The 11,520-nt window shown below is 40.9% G+C and overlaps 1 protein-coding gene across 1 annotated transcript; it reads left to right on the top strand.

The window, feature by feature from the left end:
- The first annotated feature begins 6,478 nt into the window (after positions 1-6,478).
- Positions 6,479-8,812, top strand: LOC142164989 (uncharacterized). The gene is made up of 6 exons (XM_075223644.1): positions 6,479-7,089; positions 7,161-7,191; positions 7,699-7,813; positions 7,926-8,133; positions 8,248-8,422; positions 8,537-8,812. The coding sequence occupies exons 1-6, from the start codon at positions 6,479-6,481 to the stop codon at positions 8,810-8,812; spliced, it is 1,416 nt and encodes a 471-aa protein (XP_075079745.1).
- Positions 8,813-11,520: the final 2,708 nt, after the last annotated feature.

The following is an 11,520-nucleotide window of genomic DNA, read 5'->3' as shown; positions in this document are numbered from 1 at the left end:
TGTAAGTGCCCATATAGTTGTTTGACATGTATACTCTCTTTGTAGGTACTTTGAGCTCTAAAATAGATCCGACAACAAATGAAAATGTGCAACAATATGCCGAACAAGCTGCCGCAGAGGATTATTTTGATGCTGACACCTTATCATCCCTTAGATGCTCCTAGTGTTATGACAAACAACTCTCCAAAAGCATGATTAGGGAAAGAGGCATCCTCCTGACCAACCTTGAAGACCGATGGCCCGAGTTCCATGGGAGATTAATCACAAGTGGATGGGTTTGCTTTGCAGAAGAGCCTAGTCCAGCCAACCATGAAGTCGTTAGAGAATTTTATGCAAATGCTATAGAGACGGACTTCAATAAAGAAGTCCGTTTTAGTCTAGAGCTGATCAATGTGCACTACAATCTCACCAATCCTAACAATCAGGTGTACAAGGAGCGAGCTCAGGAGATGGGTACCCAGTGGTTCATCACTCATTTGCATGGTGGACAGGTGCCAAACTAGATAAAAAATCACTTCAGGATCGAGTCTTCAGAATTCACTGCGGAGGCCAAGACTTGGCTTTCCATTATCTGTGCTTGCATCATGCCTTAAAAAAATGAGACAGAGGTGACACTTGAGAAAGCAAGAGTGATCTGTGCTATCATGGAGGGTATGCCGGTGAACGTAGGGCAACTCATTGCCGATGAGATAGCAGAGGTGGTAGCAGAACAGACCATGAGCTTATTCTTTCCATCCATGATCACCCAATTCGCTATGATGCAGGGGTGTTGCCCAAGCCTACAGAAAAGAAAATAACCCGGATAAGCTCATCCAGCCACTACTGAGAAAGGGAACAAGAGCTGCACCGAAGAAAAGGAAGATTGATGTAGCATCTTTCACCTTTGGCCAGTTCACAGACAACATCACTGAGATACCTGACACTCCTGCAGATGCCACTGGGACTCCCACAGCTATCACACCACTTGAGCAGGGACCTCTTACTCTCAGGTATATCTCTAAGCAGGTTTATGGCATGGATACACAGGTACGCCAGCTTGTAGCTGGTCTTCCTTCTGGACCATCCGGAGAGGGCACCTCTGCAGGTCCAGCTGACCCAGGAAAGGTTCCAACCTTATCCGACCTTGCTAAGGAGCAACATGCCATCAAGTCCAAGCTGGGGAAGATTGAAAGGAGGCAACGGAAACAAAGGGAACATGAAAAGAAGAAAAGCAAGTTCCTCACAAAGATCATGAAGACTTTGCAAAAGTTCTATGGACCGGACGGGGCTGAGGATGATGACTTTGAGCTTGCAGCTACCAGTACCTCCAATGACGAGAGATGCCATTCCGGGAGCACCTCTTTCATTTTGGCTTGTTTTGTATAATTGCATTTGGGACAATGCAATATTTTCGGTTGGGGGTGGCTCCTATATGATGATTATGTGTGGAATATGTAGTTGTTGTATGGAACATGAAGTTTTTTTTTTGTTGGCTATGAACTTGTGTAGATTGGTAACATTGTTCGTTTATTAGTAATTCCTTGTTAGTTTCTATTTTTCTTATGTAAATTTTTGGTCAAATTATTTTTTCTCTCCTTGGTTTTTCTTTCTACCGCGGTTCTTTTCCAAGGAATTTATTTATGTTAAACTAGGTGACTTTTCCCTATGATGGATGGCGTGATACCTTTCTTAAGGGATTAGTCTTTAGTTTTTTTAGAAAGTAAATATATTTTTCTTTAGTAGTTAGTTTAGTAGCTAGTCATGAATAAATTATTTTTGGGGTGTAATCTTGTGCCCATAAGCCAACGTTTGACTTGTTTGGTACCAATATAATTTAAAATTAGGCATATGAAGTTTTTGATCCTAAAAAAAAGAAGAATATGATGAAAATGAAAGATTAAAGTATGGTTCCTTGTTATAACTTTTAGATTCTAATGTTGGCTCTTTGATTCACTAAATAGCTTCTTAGGCTACATGTAGTCTCCTTGAAATTCATTAGTTTCAATTGGATTTTGGATTGGTATTCCATTTGAGTTTTCATGTGCCATGTGTTGTGAGCTTTAATTGTGAAAGTTCTTTTGCATCATTTATAGTCTAGAACTTGCCCGGAATGTGCTTCAAGGCGAAATCCTAGATTAACTTGGTTTGAAAAATGATATAAGGCCTTCCTTGTACCATTATTGTGCCTAAAATTCCTACCCATGCATATTTTCCCTAGTCAAACCTTTTGAGCCTTCTAACTTTTTCTTTGGGAAACATGTTACAAGCCACTCTTGTGGCATCGTACCTCCCTAAGTAATTTAAAGTATGAAAATAGGCTAAAAGCCTAAGTTTGGGGGTGGAGGTTGGAAAAGTTGTGATATGGAGGCTTCTCAAAAAGTGAAAAGTATTTTAAAAAAAAAAGAGAAAGTATGAATAAATGGAAGACTAGGTGATACAAAAAAAAAAGAAGAAGAAAGGGTGAAAAAATTCTTGAAGGAAGTGGACTTTGATTGTTGAAAATAAAAAATGTAGTGCTTAGGGAGTTTTGAGTCACTCTTACCAAATTTTGCCCTACCTTAACCAAAAGCCTAAACTACAACCCTTTAAGTACTAATTGATTTTGAACCAATTATGTCTACATTAATGGAGAAATACATGAAGGGAAAGCCTATGGTACTACTTGTGTGCATTTAGATATCTTTGAGAGAGAGAGAGAGAGAGAGAGAGAGAGAGAGAGTTGTTTCTTTCCTTTTGTCATCCCATTGATGTCTTGAATTGAAATTTGTGAGTTTGGGATTCTCTCTTAAAGTGTGAGGGCACATGAAATTCGAGTTGTGAATTTAATCCCATTTTTAATTGGGAGGAAGGAGTGAAGGAAAACAAAATGTGATAGGGAGGCAAATTTTGAATCTTTAGTGTCATGATTTGGTTGCTAATTTGATTAATTTAGTGCGTGAGCACTTGATTGTAAATAAAATGTGTGAAAAGTTGGTGATTCATATGCCTTAGATTAATTGTTGGTACCAACCGAAGTCAGTAGATTGTATTTAAAGTGGCCCTTTTTGACTTGGAATGATATTTTGTTTGCCATTGAGCGTAAATGATGATTTGTTTGAAGGATGTTCTTAGTTTTGAATTGCTTGAGGACAAGCAATAGTTTAAGTTTGGGGGTTTGATAAGTTGGTATTTTACCAACTTATCTCCTCTTAATATTTAAACTTTTGCATAATTTTGGTAGGACACTAGGACTCTTTCTGAGGTTTATTGGCAATTTTCAGGTGTCATGTAATTTGGAGAAGAAATGGAAGAAATCAAGCCAAAATGTGCCAAAATGATGAAAAAGACTGATGCCTGATACTCTTCGCGATCGCAAGGATTGGAAGGCGATCGCAGAGGGCTGGAAAAACAATTATCGCAATCGCAAAGCTGTTTATGCGATCACATAGAAGGAATTGGTCACAAACCTGGGAATGCTCTACGTGATCGCAAATGTGGGTCTGTGATCGCAGAGGTTCTGAAGATGACTCTACGCGATCGCAATCAATTTTACGCGATTGCGATGCTTAAAATCTGGGCGAAAATGGAATTTCACGATTTTGATCCCCAAACAATTTAATACCCGACTAGGCTCATTTGTAAAATATCTTTGGCCTATTTTCAGTCCCAAGAGACAAGAGAGAACAAAGTTTGAAGCTATGAGTTTGCACACACACTTTGGTCTTGAAGATTTGAAGCTTGTGGTTAAGATTTTCTTATCAATTTTTATTTCTTCCTTTCCTTGCTTTGTATTGTATATCTAAGTGTGTAATATTTTATTCAATACTTGAATCTTGTTTATGAAAATATTCATGTTTAAAGTGTGAATTAAATACCTTGTTGTGCTAATGTATTGAATGATTTTTATCCTTTTATGAAGTGAGTTATTGTTACTTTAATTATTCTTGTTCTTTAATGTTTCCAAAGGGATTATCTAACCCTAGGACTCGCCCATTAACTCCGAATTAATTTTGGAAAAGATAATTTGGGGTTGGAAAAATTAATTAACAAGAACTTGATACTTTAACCCTCATTTTATAGATTCTACCTAGGAATAGAATTGAACTACTTGTAGCCATTCAGGGTGTGCTTATTCTCTTAATTGGGTTAGGATTAATTCAATTAGGAAGTCTTGTTAGTCTTCGGAAGAAGCTAATTAAGAATTATTATCCGTGGCTAATTAACATAAACTCGCTCATATTTGTAAAATCGTGAAATACATTGGATCGTTACTTGAGTGTAATTCTTGATGCATCCATACTTGTAGCCATTACTTATTTTACTTGCTTTCTAGGTTAGTTTACATTTCTGTCTTTAGGTATAAATATTTTCCAAACCAAATTCTTAGTGTTTGGCATTGCACGATAATTCTCTTACATTCCTAATCGCCTACACATTGTTCTCTGTGGGATTCGACCCTGACTCATAGTTGGGTAAATTATATTGCATGCGACCGTGTCCATTTACTTTTTAGTAGTGGATTTGGACGTCATCAAAATTGGCACCGTTACCGGGGAATACGTTTTTGAAATTACTAATTAGTGTGTGCTTTACTTTACGTCTTAGTCTATTCCATCACACTTTGCTTGTTTTGCTTGGTGTTGATAGGAGAACATGGCCGAATATGAAGAAGAAATGGAGGCGGAAATGGAAGAAAATCATTTTACGGACATAGAGGAGTATATTGAGGATACAAATGCTATTGTACCTCCGGCCGTTGGCGCTGTAACTTTCAAGGTGGAACATGGTCTAATCCTTATGCTCAAAGGGGAGGGGTTTTTTAGGAATTCCACTGAAGATGATCCCGACACAACATCTTAGAAACTTCTTGGGTCTGTGTGCGATGCATAAGCAGAACAATGTCTCAGATGATGCTCTAAGGTTGAGGTGCTTCAAGTACTCACTAGTTGGGGATGCAAGGAAATAGCTTCAGAATTTTCCACCAAACTCTATTCATTTTTGGCCCGAACTTGTCCGAACATTATTAGCTAAATGGTTCCCGTAAAGTAAGAAATTTGAGCTCCGGGATAAAATCTTCTTTTTCAAGCAAGCACCGGGGGAACATATACACGTGGCATGAGATCGATTCAAATTATATTTGATGAGGTCTCCCAAACATGGTTTTCCGGATTCTATCTTGGAAAAATTCTACATGGGCTTGAATCCGATAAACCAATCTATAGCAAGGATGCAACTGACGGATCTTTCATGGACAAATAATTCGCAAGGGTGACACAAATACTTGACAAAATGGCAAAACATAATCAAGCATGGCATTCCGAGGAGACCACAGGTGGAATTACATATGGTTCTCCTTCCTTGAACAACATGATCAAGGAAAATTAGGAGAGAGATCAAGTGATTGCAGGGCTTGCTACAAATATCAATGTGTTGACAAAAATGTTCACCGAAAGCCAAACGAAGAAGGTAAATGTGGTTGAGGATGTGCAACCCATATCAAATGAGGATTTTGAGGAAGGAAACTATGTCAACAACTCTCAAGGTGGTATCAAAGGCAACATTACCAAGGTCAAGGAACACAGAATCAATGGAGGCCTCACCCGCAAGGGCAAGGCAACCAACAGTGGAGAAATAACCAAGGCGGTTCAAATCAAGGTATTTGGAACAACAACAACTTCCCAAATAGGAGTTCAAACCCTTATGTTCCCCCAAAGGGTCAATATCCACATCAAGGTTCCTCAAGTGAGTCTAAGTTGGAAAGAATTCTTGAACGGGTGTTGCAAAATCAAGAAAAGTACGACACTTCTATGAAGAATATGACCAAGCTTGTTGGTTCGCATACCGCATCCATTCAAAAATTGGAGATGCAAATGAGAGACCTTTCTAGGGAGCAAAATCCAAAGCAAAAAGGGACACTTCCAAGTGACACAATTGCGAACCCCAAGGGTAGTGGGAGTGGCCCTACTTCTCATGTCATGGCGATTACTACTCAGAGTGGGAAGGTACTGAAAGGAGGGTGTGAACAAGTGGTTAAAGTAGAAGAGTCCGAACAAGGGGTTGAGGTTGAAGAGCCAAGTATTGTTGAAATTGAGAAGATTCCGGAAGATGTGCAAGTGCAAAAAGAGAACCGAGAAGAGGTTAAGGAAAGGGTAAAAGAGACACCAAAAACTCTTCCACCTATTCCTAGACCTCCTCCTCCATTCCCTCAAAGACTCGTTAGGAAGGTTGATGATAGCAAACTTGAAAAGTTCTACGACATTCTCAAGCAATTATCGGTGAATATTACATTTGTGGAAGATTTTCAAGAGATGCCGGGTTTTGCTAAGTATTTGAAAGATTTGATCACCAAGAAGAGAACCACCAAAAATGAAGCGGTGAATGTGACTCACCGGGTTAGTTCCATCATTGCAACATTCACCGTTCAAAAGAAAGAAGACCTAGGAACTTCACCATTCCTTGTACCATTGGGGCACACGATTTTGCAAGAGCCCTTTGTGATAATGGAGCTAGCATCAATTTGATGCCTCTTGCCATTTACAAGAAAGTAGGATTAGGTATGCCAAGGCCAACAAGTATGAGATTGCAAATGGCCGATCATTCCATCAAACGACCGGTGGGAATTGTTGATGATGTACTTGTGAAAGTGGGAACATTTCATTTACCCGCCGACTTCATAATCCTTGATTGTGCGGTTGACAAAGAAATTCCTATCATCTTGGGGAGACCATTCCTTGCCACGAGAAGAGCACTAATGCATTCTAAATGGAATGAGATCAAATTCCGTGTGAATGATGAAGAGGTTACATTCCAAGCAAGCAAGGGTATTAAACTACCGCATGAGTATGAAAGCACCTTGGTGATCGATGTTGTTGATGAAGTAGAGGATGCAGTTGAAATAAAAATGGAAGAACAATGCCTCGGTGAGGCATTGGCAGCTATTTTGGTGAACTTTGATGGTGAAGATATGGAGGGATATATGGAATCGATAAATGCATTGGAGGGGCTTGGGTCCTACACTTATGCTCCGACAAAACTTTCTCTCACCTTGGAGAATAGAGTCACTCCACCCGCAAAGCCTTCTATTATCGAACCTCCACAACTAGAGCTCAAACCACTTCCACCACACTTGAGGTATAAATTTCTTGGCTCAAATGATACTTTACCGGTAATTGTTTCTTCTTTGTTGAATGATGTGCATGTAGAACCATTGTTGGAAGTCTTGAAGGAGCATCGGCAAACCATTGGATGGACAATTGCGGACATCCGTAGGATTCTCGCAGGAATTTGTGAGCACAAAATTCAATTGGAAAGTGAAACAAAACCAAGCATGGAGCATCAACGACGATTGAACCCGTCCATGTAATAGGTGGTAAAGAAAGAGATCATCAACTGATTGGATGACGGGGTAGTCTACCTTATTGCCGATAGTTCTTGGGTGAGCCCGGTGCAATGTGTGCCAAAAAAGGGAGGCATGACTGTAATTGAAAATGTGAAAAATGAGCTCATCCCAACAAAAACGATGACCGGTTGGAGGGTGTGTATGGATTATCGGAAGCTCAACAGTGCCACATGCAAAGACCATTTCCCTATGCCTTTTATTGATCAAATGCTTGATCGGCTAGCTGGAAGGTCATTTTATTGTTTCCTTGATGGATATTCCGTCTACAACCAAATCAACATAGCATTGGAGGATTAAGAAAAGACGACATTCACTTTCCCCTATGGAACTTTTGCTTTTAGCCAGATGCCATTTGGTTTATGCAACGCTCCGGCTACATTTCAAAGATGCATGATGTCTATTTTTTCCGACATGGTAGAGGATTTTCTAGAAGTCTTCATGGACGACTTCTCGTTGGTAGGTGATTCTTTTGAGCATTGTCTTAACAATCTTAGACAAGTGCTTAAGAGATGTGAAGAGACCAACCTTGTGCTAAATTGGGAGAAATGTCACTTCATGGTGGATGAAGGCATCGCGTTAGGACATAAAATTTCAAAGCGTGTCATAGAGATTGACCGGACAAAGATCAAGGTTATTTCTAAGCTTCCTCCACCTACTTCCGTTAAAGGTGTTCGAAGTTTCTTAGGGCATGCAGGGTTCTATAGGCGCTTCATCAAGGACTTCTCCAAGATTGCAAATCCTATGTTCAAACTCCATGAGAAAGATGCTAAATTTGTGTTTGACGAGAAATGCCTTAAAGCCTTTGAGGAATTGAAGCAAAGGCTCACCACGACACCTATTATTGTCACACCCGATTGGTCTCTTCCTTTTGAGCTCATGTGTGACGCCAGTGGTGTAGCTATTAGAGAAATGCTTGGCCAACGTCACAACAAAGTTCTCCACCCGGTCTATTATGCAAGCAAGATGCTCAATGGGGCACAAATGAACTACATGGTAACTGAGCAAGAACTTCTTGCCATTGTCTATGCCTTTGAGAAGTTCCAGGCTTATTTGTTGGGATCTAAGGTGATAGTGTACATAGATCATGCTGCTCTCCTCTATCTCATGGCAAAGAAGGATGCAAAACCTCGGTTGATTCGATAGGTCTTGTTGTTGCATGAATTTGACTTCGAAGTCAAGGATCGCAAGGGAACTCAAAATCAAGTAGTGGATCATTTATCAAGGCTTGAGGAGGCATGGAGACCAAAGGGAGATCTTGAGATCAACGATGCATTCCCGGATGAACACATATTGGCACTATCTAGCACTTTTTCTCCTTGGTATGCCGATATTGCTAACTATTTGGTTAGTGACCTTATCCTGGATAGATTGGAAACCTATCAAAAGAAGAAGGTTTTGAGAGACTGCCGGCAATACTATTTGGGAGGAGCCATTCTTGTTCCGTGTTTGTGTTGACAATATTATCAGAAGGTGTGTTACGGAAGAAGAGATTATACCAATTCTAAAGGCATGCCACGACTCACCGGTTGGGGGTCAGCATGGAGGAAATTGAATGGCGGCTAAGGTTCTTAAATGTGGTTACTATTGGCCTTCAATCTATCATGATGCCAATCAAATGGTCAAGGCTTGTGATCAATGCCAAAGACAAGGTTCAATCTCCAAGAGGCATGAAATTCCAAAGCACTTTGTGATGGAGATAGAAATCTTCGACGTGTGGGGAATTGATTTCATGGGCCCCTTTGTAAGATCTTGCGGGATGAAATACATTTTGGTGGATGTGGAATATGTGTCCAAATGGGTTGAAGCGATTTCCCTACCAAACAACGAGGCAAGGAGTGTGACAACGTTCTTGAAGAAAAACATATTCACTCGATTTGGCACTCCTAGAGCCATTCTTAGTGATAGGGGGGTCTCATTTCTGTAACAAGGCTTTCACGGGGCTACTTGAGAACTATGGCGTCAAGCACAAGGTCGCCACACCTTATCATCCGCAATCAAGTGGTCAAGTTGAGGTTTCCAATCGGGAGACCAAGAGCATTCTAGCAAAGACTGTTAATGCAAACAGGACCGACTGGTCAATGAAGCTAGATGACGCATTGTGGGCATACTGCATGGTGTACAAGACTCCTATTGGAACTTCTACTTATCGGTTAGTCTTCGTAAAAGCTTGTCATCTACCCGTGGAACTGGAGCACAAGTCCATGTGGGCGTTAAAGAGGTTGAACTTAGACTGGGCTAAGGCTGCAAATTTGAGGTTAACACAACTCAATGAAATGAAGGAATTCCGTTTCCATGCTTATGAAAGTGCAGCCGTGTACAAAGAAAGAATGAAGTTCGTCCATGACAAGAAGATCTTGAAAAGATAGTTCAAGTCGGGTGACTTGGTTTTGCTCTTTAACTCAAGGCTCAAATTGTTTCCGGGCAAGCTCAAATCAAAATGGTTCGGTCCATTCAAAGTGGTCAATGTCTCTCCTTTTGGAGCTTTGGAACTAGCATCAGAAGATGGGCCACGAACATTCAAAGTAAATGGCCAACGAATCAAGCACTACTTGGGCATAGATGGACAAAAACATTTGGTGTAGCAGCTGGCTCTCAAAGATGGTCCATGCCCGACTAATGAGTGAATCCAAAGGAACACCAACTTCGTCGTGCCGCGACGTTAAATCAAGCGCTTCATAGGAGGCAACCCATGTGTGGTAACACCTTTTTGTTATTTAAATTTTTAATTTTTGTTAGATAGATTTACTTGAGCAATTTAAAGTGTATGTTAGAGTGGAGGAAATTCAAAAGATCATAACACTGGGTAGGATTGAATAAGGAAGGGAAGAAAAATCACCGTGTGAAGTTTCCTACACATATGCGATCACATAATCTCTATGCGGACCGCATTTTGGCCGCAAACCAACACAGTGTGTTTGGCTAAAATTGAGGAGACAATGCGACAAATTAGTGCACTTTGCGGACCGCATCTTTACTATGCGATCACATAGTGCACCACATTTCTGGCCCTTCAGCATGTCACTCAACCCCACCGCATAACACTTATGCGGCCGCATAGTGTGTTATGCGGTGAATTGTCCATCACAATTCTTGTAGGTATCACCCTCGTCTCTTTCTATTCAAAACAAACAAAAGGAATTTTTTTTACTTTACCAGAAGCAAAACAAAAACGAAAAAAAAACAAAAAGCATAAATAAAGAGAAAAGGAACGGAGAAGAAACAAAAACGACTAAGGCTTGCCCTAACACTCCAATTGTACTCAGAAACATCATCACTGACGTGTCTCCCAAGAAGCATGCATCCTCTGCCTAGAAAAGGGCATCCACCATTCGTCAAGCATCACAAGCAAAACGATCCAGAACGGACCCTAATGTTCTGCCTCCCTCCCAATCTGATGAGGAGGAGCTCTTACCCTCACGTGACTTACAAGCTGAGGCAAGAAGGAATCAAGGAGATGATTTCCAACTCCGATTTGTGGTTGAGGGTTCCAGGGCATTGTATAGAGAAGGGATCACCAAACAAAAAATCCTGGTCGAGAAATAATTGAGCTTGAACGGGCTACAAGAACAGTACCCCCACAGCTTGGAGAACATAAAAGCAAGAAAATGGGAGTGCTTCACTGAGCCACCTGCAGAGTATAATGAGACCCTCGTCCGAGAATTCTATGCATCATATGGGGCCTCCCAGACTGCACACCACAAACGCAGCAGGATCTTTATTGACACTATGCTTGTTCAGGGGAAGAGCGTTTTTTGCAGTAGTGAGACCATTAATGAGCTGTATTTCCCTGGCTGGAGATCGGGTGCCGCTGAATATGCTGCTAAATGGGTGAATAGGGAGAATGAATGTGGTTGGATTTCTTTGGTGATAGTAACGGGGACCCCTGCTTGGATCAACCCTGTGCATAAGATATACAAGGAGGATCTCACAAGAGAGGGTCGATTCTGGCTCAGCTTTATTACCTCTCGATTGATACCGTCCTGGAATGAGACTGACATAGGCATTGAGAAGGATCTTCTCATTGCATGTATCATGGCGGGCATCAAGATTGATGTGGGAGCTCTGATCTTCTAAGAAATAGGGATCCGGGCAAAGCAGCATGCCACTTCGCTTCTGTTTCCTTGTTTGATCACAACCATCTGTAAAGCTGTGAAGGTTCCTAT

The sequence above is a fragment of the Nicotiana tabacum genome, chromosome 10 (genome assembly GCF_000715075.1).
Source record: "Nicotiana tabacum cultivar K326 chromosome 10, ASM71507v2, whole genome shotgun sequence".
NCBI classification, from domain to species: domain Eukaryota; kingdom Viridiplantae; phylum Streptophyta; class Magnoliopsida; order Solanales; family Solanaceae; genus Nicotiana; species Nicotiana tabacum.
The sequence above is the reverse complement of the archived record's forward strand: the minus strand, read 5'-3'. Positions and strand labels throughout refer to the sequence as shown.